Source organism: Peromyscus maniculatus, chromosome 2, assembly GCF_049852395.1.
Source record: "Peromyscus maniculatus bairdii isolate BWxNUB_F1_BW_parent chromosome 2, HU_Pman_BW_mat_3.1, whole genome shotgun sequence".
Taxonomy (NCBI): domain Eukaryota; kingdom Metazoa; phylum Chordata; class Mammalia; order Rodentia; family Cricetidae; genus Peromyscus; species Peromyscus maniculatus.
Window position 1 is genome coordinate 31,819,576 of NC_134853.1, and position 13,008 is coordinate 31,832,583.

The 13,008-nt window shown below is 42.8% G+C and overlaps 1 protein-coding gene across 15 annotated transcripts in view; it reads left to right on the forward strand.

Moving 5' to 3' along the window:
* Nucleotides 1–708: 708 nt before the first annotated feature.
* Nucleotides 709–13,008, forward strand: part of Asph (aspartate beta-hydroxylase) — a 230,008-nt gene continuing 217,708 nt past the window's right edge. For 5 of the 15 annotated variants that reach the window (XM_076563917.1, XM_076563922.1, XM_042270860.2 and 2 more), the window contains exon 1: nucleotides 891–1,244. In XM_076563917.1, the coding sequence (XP_076420032.1) occupies nucleotides 1,115–1,244 (130 nt within the window). In that variant the 5' untranslated portion in view covers nucleotides 891–1,114. Of the gene's footprint in view, nucleotides 1,245–13,008 lie in introns of all 15 variants that reach the window. The other 10 variants (XM_076563916.1, XM_076563918.1, XM_076563919.1 and 7 more) reach the window with 4 other exon arrangements.

Consider the following 13,008-nt stretch of genomic DNA (forward strand, 5'->3'; position numbering starts at 1 on the left):
GGTGGTGGCTGAGGAAACTACAAGCTGCAAAAGGGGAATAAAACTGGGCGTCCCAAAGTTGTGGCTTCTCTGGCTCTACTGCAAGCGGGGTACAAGGTGGTCCAGAACTCGGGGAGTATCTCTGGAAGTTGACAGCGATATATCAGATCACCACATATTCCACAGACACAACGTGAGCAATTGGTGAAACAAAAAAAATCATGATGGTCCTTAGCTGGTTTGCCTAAATGCTGCCATTAAAAAAAAAAAAAATTAAAATACCCAGTTCTCCATCTGCAGGTAGCACAGGAGGCGATCCATGGCTGGGCACTTCCAGTAACTCCAGGTATTAGTCTGGCGGGGGTAGATTTCGGGGCAGATATCAGTGTCCTGCCTGGTAAGAAAATGGGGTTTTTGAGTCATATTAACATTTTTTAATGTCTTAACTAAGGCTTTCCAAAAACACTCTTGGCACAAATGGCATAGACCCCTGTTTTGACACCGAAAGGATCAACGACCATAGTGTACTTAGGGAACCGTGGCGTCTCCTTTTTGAAGAAAACGCTTGAACTCCTGGTGCGTGCTTAGGCACCGGAACCAAATTCCTAGGAAGAAGCCAAGAGGTGGTGCGCTGCTCTCGGGCACCGCCCCCATGCCCGCCCCATCCCGTTGGAGCTGGAGCGGCAACGCTCGCGAGAGCCCTGCCGGCTTCCACGTTTGCCACGTTCCAGAGGACCAAAGCAGACTAAAAAGCCACATGCCTCTCCGGCTTTGCAGCCGCTGCGCAGCGCCTGACTTGCTTCGACCTGCGGATGGCTGGGGAGCGTAGGCGGCCCCGCCCCCGGTCAGTGGTTCTCGCGATTGGCTCGTATTGCTATCCTTCAGATCTGGTGGGTGGGCCGAGGCTGGCGGGGGCGGGGCCGAGGCCGGGGTAGTTGTGCGCTCTTGTCCACCCAGGGAGTCGCAAGCTGGGCGCACGCGATTCTCGCCTTGCAGCCACACGCTGGTGCAAGTCTTCCGAGGCGCGGCGAGCGCGGTGAAGGCGGAGGCGTTGCTGCAGGAGTCGCGGATCTCCGGTGTCCCTAGTGCACTCAGCAAGGCCCCGGTCCTCTGCAGTCCTCTCGAGAAGCTCGCGATGGCCCCGCGCAAGAACGCCAAGGGCGGCGGCGGCCACAGCAGTAGCAGCAGCAGCGGCAGCGGCTCGGGCAGCGGTAGCCCGAGCACGGGTAGCAGCGGGAGCAGCAGCAGCCCCGGGGCTCGGAGAGGTCAGAGTCCCCTCAGCAGGGCCCGGGCGGCGGGAGGGAGCAGGGTGGGCGCTGTAGGTCTGGTCTGGTTGCGGGTCCGCCGAGCCTCTCCATCCTCTGCGTTGCTCCGGTGCGCGGGGCGAGGCCGCGCTCACCAGGCGGGGAGGTGGAGAAGTGGGGCTCGGCCAGAGGGGACCCCAGCACCGCCATCGGGTCTCAAGCTGCCCGAGGTCATTGCGCGGTCCTCCTTGTCTTTCCCAGTGGAAGCTGGGCGTGGAGGACCGTTTATCTTCTCCTTGCAGATTTCGGGGCGCTTGACCCTGAGCCAAAGTCAGGGAAAGTAAGTTCCTGCCCGCTCTGTAGCGTTGAGGAGCAGCTTGGAGGAGTGTATTCGGGGGCGGGGGTGGGAGTGGATACATCGTTCTTGAAAATTATGGAGTTTTGTTTAGTTTTCTTAACATGTCTTGTGTTTGCCTTTTTAAATATGAAGGGGTGTCATAAAGTACTATACGGTTTGTGAGTGTGTGTGTCTTCTCCTTTTCTCAAAAAAAGAAAAAAAAAGACTGGGTATTCACCTTTATTCTCCATGTGCTTAGCTGGCAGTGGAGAACAGATGTTTTAAATCTGTTTCGTGTCATATTTCATCGGTTCTCGGTTTCTTTTATATTTCCTTTGACTCATATTTAGAATATTGGAACTGGAATACACATGTGAGCTCTCAGTTTCACTAGAAATGATTTAGATTCTGCGCCACGGTCTACGTTCAGGCCATTATTATATGTCGGAAAATACATCGGATGGTTATATTGTATGTCAGGAAAATAGATGAGGTAACTGGGTTTTCTTTATAGCACTTACGTCTTAATTATCTAAATGCATGCAGCGCTCCTGTTCATAATAGTTCTGTTCCATAATAGGTGCTCAATAAATATTTGATGAGAAAAGTGAATGAACAATGTAAATGGGGAAGGCAGTGCAGTTAAATCCTTTGTACACATTAACGTTCTGAGAACTAATTTTGTGTTCTTAATGGAAAGAACTCTGTGTACGCAGTTCGAAGTTCAAGGCCACTGTAGTGATTAATTCACCTTTAGTACAGGTAAAAATGATGCTCTGGTTCCCTAGCCCCAAAGTCAGCTAATCTCCCGCAGGCGCCGCCGCCACTGCTTCTGATGGCTGTGATTATAGACATGAACTATAGGAATGAGAAGAGCCCACTGCATGTTTAGGTACCAAAGCGAAAGCTAATGAGCAAGGTTTTAGTGTTGAGTTTCCTTAGCTGTTTACTAGAGAAATGTGTCTTCTTTGCTGCTGTCCTGGGAGCTTTGTGATTGCTTGGGAAGCGCTCTACCCACTGAGTAACACCCCCAGTCCTTCTTATAATTTTATCCTTTACAAAACCCTTGAGTAGAAAACTGATTGTATCCAAGGAAGTCACTTGTGAGGCCTGTCATTGGTATGAATCAGTACAGAGAGTGTTTCATTTTCCTACCCTTACAATAAATGAACTGTTGTAACAGTCAGCTGATAGGTTTAGAAAATGCTAGACTGTATAGTAACTTATTATGTCATATTGCTCACATTTTAGAGTAAACACAAGCATCTTCAGTTGTCAATATTTTAATATACTGATTCCATAACTATAATGGAACACAATCTGTGAATGAAATACCTGCATTCTAACCCCTGCCCCCAAATCCCAGCCTTCATTAGGTAGAGTGGATTACTCTTCCCAGGCCATTATTTTAAGTAAATCCTGAGTTCTGACTGGGTGAGGGGGAAGGCACCAGCGGTAGAAACTAAGATTGTTCCATTGTGCCACACAGTTACCTCACAGTGAGAAGTGTGGTTCTGTGTGCTGCTTTCTCATGGCAGGGTACAGCTGAAAGACAAACAGGGTACTGAAAGAAAAGTTAACTTCATGTGGTCACCGAGGTAGGGACATTGTGACATGCAAACCAGCTGTGACTGCTGGGGAGTTAGTTCCTAGGTGCAGATCACAATGACATTGCTGTGACCTTCTAGTTACATAAGGTGAGAGGATTAATGCTTACAGGTTATCTTGTTCAGCCTTTGGAAATGCAGGTAGGAGGAAGAACACAGTCTAGAATCTAGGTTTTCTGTTGCTCATCATTACACTGCACTGCTTGAATCTTGGGCTCCTAAATAGATTACGCGGTATCCTATAGGGGTTGGGAATTGAACTGGTTTATCAAGTTTTCTTCCAGCGTTGACCATGGTGCATATAGTACAGGTCATTGCAGAAACCTGTGCTTCTGTCCTTAACTGATTGGCCTTTGGCTAAAATGTGCTTCAAATAGCACATTAGTAAATTTTACTTTGAAACGTGTACGCACTAAGTTTTTTACATTGAGACTCTGATGTCAGCGGTAACATTGGTCACATGACTCTAGTTCTTAGATTTTAATGTAAAAGTATGGTGGGGAATGGGAGATAGGATTCAGTACTGTAAAGCACACCTTTTGGAAACAAATATTTTAAAGTAGGCTTCTGCTTTTAATTTTCTTCAGCTCAATTGAGAAATGAGACAGTAGAGTCATTTTATATTCAGTTTTATTCCCTAGAATACAAGAGAAAGGAGTAATTGGGTATCTTACCTTTAACTTGCATTTAAAATGTTATTTGTGTGGGCAGTTAGGGCCAGAAAAACCCTTTTTCACATTTACTAATTGGGAAAGCTTTTGAGGAAGAGGGCTTATGGTTGTCTTTGGGCTCACGATGTAGTTCAGAAGGGCTGGTGCCCTATGTCTCCATTGCTCCATTGTCTTGACCTTTTGTTAAGTGTCCGCCACCCTTGGCCTGCTTTGCCTGGGACTTGCTTCCGACTTACCACTTACCAGGAGGTGGCGCTGTAGAACATGTTCCCCCTCCTGATTTGAACCTTCAAATTATATAAGGGCAATTAGGTTTTAAAATTATTTTAATCAGTGTGTACCTTCCCAGAAATTCTTATCTATTGGTGCTTAATTCTCTCAAGATATCTAACAGATTTTGAAATTTAGTAATAAGAGTTTGTGTGGAACAACTTTCTTGAGACTTATTGAGAATGAAATATACCCATATATATTTGGCATTTTGGTCATTTAGAAATGTACTTCTGAATTTATTCTCTCCCACCTACATATGCTTCTGTGTCTCTTAGGTTACTAATGTATACAGTGTGCTGCTGAGTGTAGCCTGGCATCCTCGAAAGAAGGGGTCCCTGGAGCAGTTATTTTTACTTAGCCAGGGGCATCACTTAGGGCCAGTGGCTTAATCCTCTGCCAGTCATTTAAGGATGGAAAAAATAGAAAGTCCACTGTTTGCTCACTACAAAAACAATTGTATGTTTTCATTGTTCCGGTAGCAGCATTTTCCTACCTTGGCCAGATCACATGAAAACAGGTTCTATAAAGGGTATTCTTTACAACCATATCATGGGCTTGGAAGTAAAGATCCATATTTCAGTCTTGTACTAAGATCATCTGTCTTAGAGAGATTATTAGAAAATAAGTAGATAAGACTTAATTTTCAGCTAATTAATAACAGTAACTTGGATAAAAGCTAATGTGAGCTAGCTTCTTTATTTCTTGTTTGTATTAGATATTTTATTCATGTGCTGGCTGATCCCAAAAGGGAACAACAAAAGCCATTTTTCTCATGAAAGGCAGTACAGATTAGAACAAAGAATCTGATAGCTCAGGCCCCTATTTAGTTAAGCAACACGTGGCAGTCCCTCAGACCTCTCTAATCTTAAATCTATTTACTCTCTGTTTGCTTCCTGGTTCTGATGGCCTAAGACAGTTTGATATGCCTTGATGCATGGTACACATGTTCCATGCACATGGGAAGAGACAGTGCAAAACCTGAGAGAATATAAAATACACGTCTTGCTTGAAAGTCTATATTACTGTTAATCTGTAACATTTGTTTCAAATTAAAGATGCTTTTTAGTAATTGTACTGTAACTTTCTGAAGTACTGGATACATTTTTGTAAGTATCTCATTTATTCCATGCCCTTCCTTCAAGTTGCTATTTGCCAGCTAATCTCTTAAGAGTTTTGTAACTTTCTGTATCTTACTGGAGCTCAGATACAATTTGGTCTTTTGACGCTCTTCCAGCTAGGGATGGTCTTGGGAAGTACTTGCTCTGCATCTTGAGTATGCTACTTCTACACCCCCAGCAAGTACAAAGTACAAAAGACTGTTAAATCCCCTTAATAAAACTGTATTCATAGCTAGGAAGATGAAGGCATTCTGGTGTGGTTTTGGATAGTAGGGTGCTTAGAGATGATAGTTATATATATAGTGCATTTCGAAGTAAGTAGTTTCAAAATTTTCACCATAAAAAAGATAATATTTGAAGACATGATGTTTTTACCTGATTTACATATTATACATACTGAAACATTGTAAGGTACTCCATTAGTATGTACAGTTTTTCTCTATCAGTTAAAATTTACTTAAATCAAAAACTGTATGTCAATAGGAGCCATTTACAGTTTTCTAGGCTAATTTGAGGAAAGCCTGAGCTCTCTGTCCCCGGACTGGTGGTGCCCAGCTAATTCCCTGTCTGCTGTCCCAGTGTCTACTGTTGAGCACTGCACTCATGGGTGGAATATGCCATTCTGAGTGAACTTAGACTGCTCCATTCTACAGAATCACCATTTCTATTAGAATGCTAGAGATGAGATGTTCACCCCCTGTGTCCCAGTCTAGTGGTGCATTCCAGAACTCAGTGCATGAACTCCCCTTTTTTTGGTTCTGGTACTAATGGGAGCCAGCATGGTATTTTGTCAGTCATTATAATTACTTTTATTTTTGCATTCATCTGGTGTTCGGGTGTTCAGGCATTTGTTCTGCAATTGAGGTTTGTTTTTCAGGGATGTGATTTGGTTCCTCTTGGCTGCTGTTCTTATCTTTTCATGGCAAGCCATTGACTGCAACTTCATTCTGATCAGATCCATGATGGCTGAAGACAAGTATAACCTAGTAGACTGAAAGGATTTTTAAGCTCCCCTGGTCACCGAGCTTTTAAAAGGAAGAGTCCCAGGAGAGGTGCTGCAGGCTGCAGGGTGTCCTTTGGCCTGTCCTATGAGTGCCACCACCCGCTGTGGGTAGTTTCTGCGCTGCAGAGCAGAGATTAGTGTGAAGGAGGAAGAGGAGGTTGTCCACTTACAGAGGACAGCCTCAGCAGTAGACTGAGCTCTTGCTGAATTTGGAGAAATGTTGACTCTTCTGTGTGCGCGCGCCCACAACTCTAACCCAGTGACTCATTCACTGTGGAAGGCAGCCAGGGTTGCCTTAATTGTAAAGTGGAAGAATATTGTTTGATAACGTAATTTTACTCTGCAAGCATCTTTGCTGTAATTGCTTTTGCTTCCGTGTTCCACGGGCTTGACAGCATTTCTGCCCTGCCAAGGCCGTCCTGGTTGTTGTGCTGTGCCTATTGTATTTCCCGGGCCCCCTACGCCCATGTGCGGGTGTTAGTCCCGGTGTCGGCTTTAATTCCAGTTACTCTAAAATGGAGTACTGGAAAGTCTTTTCAGTCTTAGGTTCATGTTATTTAGGAGTAATTTCTTTTTCATGAACAAAAGTTACTGTTAGAAATGTTTATTGAAATGATATCTAGCATTGAACTGTACCTTCCCATTCTTTGAATCAAATGCATTTTAATAAGAGTCTTCTGGCTTAATTTTAAAAATGGCGTCCAGCACTTGCTTTTTGAAAGTAGCACCTTTCCCTTCGCAAATAAAACATGTCTGTGCTGCTTTTAGATCTGTATCTATTGAAATGTTACTTTAAGAGTATCTACTATACATGTAACGAATAAACCATTCTCAACATGTGGATTTTCTTCTGTGCTATCATTCTTAGCCATTCTTACACATTTATTGTTAATCATTCACGTACATGCTTTTATAATCTATATTATGCAAACTATAAGATGTTATTTTGAACATTACATGCTAAATGCCCATGTATAACATTTATGTACATGCATTTTATTAAAATATACTTGCTATTAAAGATACTTTTATATTGATTTAAAATTACAAAAAAATTATTTTGTGTGTATGGGTGTTTTGCTCGAATGTATGTCTGTGCACCATATTCATGCCTGGTGCGTGTAGATGCCAAAAATGGACATCAAATCTCTTGGAACTCGAGTTGCAGACAGTTGTGACCTGCTGTGTGGGTGTGGAGAGTTGATCCTGGGCCTTAGAAGAGCAACCAGTGCTCTTAACCACTGAGCCATCCATCTGTTCAGCACAAGTGTTCTCTCTCTCTCTCTCTCTCTCTCTCTCTCTCTCTCTCTCTCTCTCCCTCCCTCCCTCCCCCTCTCCCTCTCCCTGTCCCTCTCCCTCTCCCCCCCCCTCTCTCTTTCATGAGTGCATGTGCCCTCAGAGGGCATCCGCTCTCTTGGAGCTGGGTTTACAGGAGTTTGTGGGTAGCCTGGCATTGGTGTTGAGAACCAAACTCGAGTCCTGTGGAAGAGCAGGAAGAACTCTTAAACTGCAGAGCAATCTTTGGCACCAAATGTGAAACATTTTATTGCTAACATTCCATACAGAAACTGCTGGAGAAGCTTGTCTGTATCCTTGCATATAGAAGTATGCATGTTCTTGTTTAATGTGTAGTAATGGTGTTGTGACTGGGCTCTCATCGGTGTACGTAGCAGCTGTGAATTCCAGGTCTCCGTGGCCGAGTGAGGAACTCGTGGCCACAGTTCCTCACTGTATGTATGTACCTCTTTCTGTTGAGCAGTCCTGTCCAGACCGCTGCTCCTTTGCACGCTACCTTCCAGACTGCTGCCCTCAACTCGTTTGCGCCTTTCTACGTGTGTCTGAATATTTTTCTGTGGCTTGAAATTGTTGGGTCAGAGCATATTAAAACATGAATTAACCTTTTTTGGGTATTGCCATTTTATTAAACCCATAGTGGTTGTTTGTATTCATATCCTGCCTATAATGAATTACAATAGTTACCTTTATTGTTGCCGCCCTTGGTAAAGTTTAATGTTTCTAAGTTTGGTGTACTTCAAGTGTTCTTACATGGCTAACATTTGCATTTTCCTGGTTACTAGTCAGACGTGACATTTTTGTTCCTTTTGTGACTTTGTTTTTCATAAATATTGCCTATTCCCTGGTGTTTTCAATTTGTCTGTGTGTTTGTATTGATTTGTAGAGTGTCTTTCACAACCCCAAGCCTTGTGCTCGCTTGAGTAGCAGGTCAAGGACTTCTCTATTCCATCGTTGGTTGTTTACATTGCCATTTCCTGTGCTATATTTTATTCAACAGAATTTTATTATTTTAATGTAGCACTAATAGAATTTTTCTATTTTCTATTTGGGCTTTTGTGTTTTAATGACACTGTAACAGAGATGATGACATTCCTTTTAAGTGAGATCATAAAATATCTGAAAGTTTGCTCTTGCATTTGGATCTCTACAGCACTAAGTGTTGATTTTTATTGTGTATGTTCTGTTCAAGTGGGGGATCTATTTTCAATATTTTTTACAGTGTAGCTGAGGAAGCGTTCTGTAGTTAGTGTTCATGTAGACTGTGTCGAGGCAGCTCGTACTGTTTCTAAGCCTGACACTGTTCCGGGAGGGAGGATCCATGTCGCTGAGTACTCCTTAGCTGTGTAGGAAGGCTCTCTGTCTAAAGGACAGGTCACACTTCCTTTCACTGTTGTTACTGCCATGTGGGGGCCTTTTAAAACATGATTCACTTTAGAACATGATTCTCAAGGTTTCAGGAAAGTTTTTTTTTTTTTTTTTTAGAATTTTGGGTAGAATATGTTTGGATTTATAGAATAAATTAGAACAAATTATATCTTTATAATATTGAGTCTTACCTGAGGATAATATAAATATAATTTTTAATTATTATTATAGTTTTTAATTTTATCCAAAAGTCACACACATCTTTTCTTTAGAGGTAGTTTTGTGTGTGTGTGTGTGTGTGTGTGTGTGTGTGTGTGTGTACACGAGTGCACAGTTGGTTTGATTTATTTGTTGCTTTGGTTTCTTGAGACAGGGTTTGTCTGTTTAGCCCTGGTTGTCTTGGAACTTTCTTTGTAGACTAGGCTGGCCAATCCACCTGCCTCTACCTCCTGAGTGCTGGGATTAAAGGCGTGCACCACTACTTCTTGTCTTGTTTGATTTTGACTTTTTTTTTTTTTTTGAGACAGGTCTCATGGCTCAAGCTGACCTGAAACTTGCTTGACATGTAGCCCAGGCTGCCTTTAAATTTGTGGTCATCCTGCCTTTGTCTCCAGAATTCTCAAATTATAGGCATGGACCACCATTTCTGGTGATCTTTTGTAATTTAAAGTATTTTAAAAATTGTATTTAGATTTATTTTATGTATATGAATGTTTTGCCTTCATGTATATATGTCCACTGGATGTATGCCTGGTGTCCACAGAGTTAAGAAGAGGGTATTGGATCCCCTGGAATTGGAATTAAGGATGGTTGTGAGTCATCATATTGGTGCTGAGGCTGAACTTGGACCTTTTTCAAGAGCAACAAGTGCTCTTAATGTTGAGCCATCTGTCTAGTGCCATTGGCAGTGTTCTTTTTCTTTTTTCTCTTGTCTGTCTTTCTTTCTTTCTTTCTTTCTTTCTTTCTTTCTTTCTTTCTTTCTTTCTTTCTTTCTTTCTTTTCTCTCTCTCTTTCTTTCTTTCTTTCTTTCTTTCTTTCTTTCTTTCTTTCTTTCTTTCTTTCTTTCTTTCTTTCTTTCTTTCTTTCTTTCTTTCTTTCTTTCTTTCTCTTTTTTTTTTTGAGACAGGGTTTTCTCTGGGTAACAACCCTAGCTGTCCTGGAACTTATTCTGTAGACCATGCTGGCCTCAAATTCACAGAGATCTGCCTTCCTCTGCCTCCCAAGTGCTGGGATTAAAGGCGTGCACCGCCACTGCCCAGCATCTAACTTGAGACTCCACTACATCGATTCTGCAGTGGTATTTAACATATTTACTTCATGTCACGCTCTTATCAAATAGACAGCAGTCTACCACTCTCTTCTAGACATCCGTGCTTCCTTGTCGTTAGCAAGAACTTAGCTTGTATTTATGGTTTTATTTTCCTTTGTGGTAAAATTAAAATTTTCATACAGTGAATTGTACAAATTTTAGTGTGCAACTTAAGGAGTTTTGATAAATATATTATCTGCCTATGTAATTTGCCAACCTATTCAACCACTCTAGAAAGTTCTCTTCAGTCTGTGTCTTACTGCTACCTCCCCACCATCCGGTGAAGCTACAGTACCATATTAGTCTTGTCTGTTTTAGAATTCATTTTGTAAACACTGCGTGTGAAGTGGCTTCTTTTACTTACCGTGATTAGTGTTGGGATTCGCCCACCTAGCTGCACAGAGCAGCACCTTGTTCCTTTTCTTCTTTCAGTCCTTTTCTGCGAGTGTCTTGTTGTGTGAGTAGTACAGTTGGTTGGTCTGATGCCCGAGCTATTTCTGGTTGTGCACACTGTTTCAGAGAACAGTACATAACATAAGACCTTTAAGAAATATCTTCATGTTTTTGGGCAAATACAAGAGAGGAGTTGCTGTGCTATAGGACAGATGAGCTTTTAATTTTTAATAAACACTGCTAAACTGTCTAGCAGAGCGGTTGTAAAATATATTTCTCATTCCTACTAACACCAGGATGAGGGATTCCAGTTGTTTTATTTACATATTGTCTTAGTGTTCTTTTGCTGTGAAGAGACACCATGACCACAGCAACTCTTATAGAGGAAAGTGGACCAGGCTTTTTCTTTTGGGCCACGAACCTGCTCCCAAATCATGACACCGAGACTTAATATTAGTTTTGAATGCTTGGCCTAGGTTAGGCTTGTTTCTGGCAAGCTCTTTTAACTTAACCTGTTTCTCTTTATCTACCTGTTGCCTTGGGGCTTCTCACCCTTTTTCTTTCTGTATGTCTTACTTTGACTGCTTCTCGTGGCTGGCTGGCTAAAGGCAGCTTCTTGCCAGGAGTGTGTCTCCCTCTGTCTTTTTCCCATCGCCTTCTTCCTCTTCTCCCTGCACCTAGATTTCTCCTATTTATTCTCTCTGCCTCCCAGCCCTGCCTATCCTTTCTCTGCCCTTTACACAGTTTACACCTTTACACAGTTAAATATTCTGTAGCATAAACAAATATAACACATCTTTACATAGTTAAAATAATATTCCACAACAGAAAAGTGTTTAACTGGGGCTTGCTTACAGTTTCAGAGGTTTAGTCCACTGTAATCATGGCAGGGAGCATGGCAGAGTGCAGGCACACATGGTGCTGGAGAAGAGGCTGAGAATTCTACATCTGGATTTGCAGGCAGCAGGAAGAGAGTGAGACAGCCACTGGACCTGGCTTGGGCCTCTGAAACTTCAAAGCCCACCCTCAGCAACACACTTCCTCCAACAAGGCCACACTTCCTCCAACCAGGCCACACTTTCTAATCCTTAGAAGTAGTGCCCCTCCCTGGTGACTAAGCATTCAAATATGTGCGGCTGTGGGGGCCGTTCTTATTCAAACCACCGCGTGCACCAGCATTTGATGTCGTCGTCTTTTCTCCTTTGGCTTACAGTTGCCCTTCTCTGTTCACTATTGATGCAGAACACTTCTTGTCTTGTGATTTGTTGGCCATACACATTCTTCCCTCAGTTTTCTATTTAGCTTTCCTATCATACTGCCTTTGTATTATTGAGATAGAATTACATATTCCAAACAAAAGTTTTTAAAAGGACTTGTCCTAATCAATAACAACTTTTCATTTCCTTCCTTCCTTCTCTCCTTCCTTCCTTTTTTCTTTGTTTGGTTTGGTGTGTTTCTTGGAGGCAGCAGATCTAAGATAGATCCTGTTTTCTAACCCAGGCTGCTGGTCTGTGTCTCTTTCCTGGGAAATCAGGACATTAATGTTGTTAGTTGTTGTTGAAGAATATGTATTTCGTTTTGTTGTTTTGTGGTGTTTTCATAGACCTCTTTTTATTAACTGTTTGAGAATTTTGTATTTATTCCTTGTGCCTTCTTGGGCGTGTTTATTCCTCTCTTCATACCTAAGCATCTCTTCTAATGTCTCTGTAGAGATGGCTTAGTATGCAGAAATTCCTTTAACCTGTTGTTATTATGGAAAGTTTTTCTTTCTTTGATTGCAGTTGATAGTTGTTTGGGTATATGTAGTAGGTAGCCATTCCAGCTTGGATCTGGAAGTTCCAACCCCCATTGAGACTCTGGCAACTGTCACGCGTAGGCGGGGCTAGGGAAGGTGCCTGGAGACCCGAGATCTGATGGGGGGCTAGAGAGATGGCTCAGAGGTTAAGAACACTGACTGTTCTTCCAGAGGTCCTGAGTTCAATTCCCAGCAACCACATGGTGACTCACAAACATCTGTAATGAGATATGGTGTGGGGCCAGCATGCAGGGAGCAGGCCAGGGAGCAGGGGAGTGCCTCTTTCGCTGGTCTCGTGACTAAGCTAGGGAACTGAGACCGGACTAGCTGCTCCCTTTTTCGGGAATGGAACCGTGTAGGCGTTCCCTGGTTATATGAAACTTTGCAGGCGGGTTTAGGTACTCGCCAGCCAGGGAGGAGAGGGCGGGAGCCACCCAGGCCTTTGGAATTTGCCCCACGTTGGGTGCCAGATATTGGTGAAATTATTAAGGCCACTCCACTTAGTTAAAAGGAAGATTTATTTACTGGGTAACTTACAAAAAGGGAAAGGTAGGTCGCAGGGTCTGGGGAAGGTATATCGCTGTCCAGCGGTGTTCTCTAGAGTTCGGTCCACCCTCC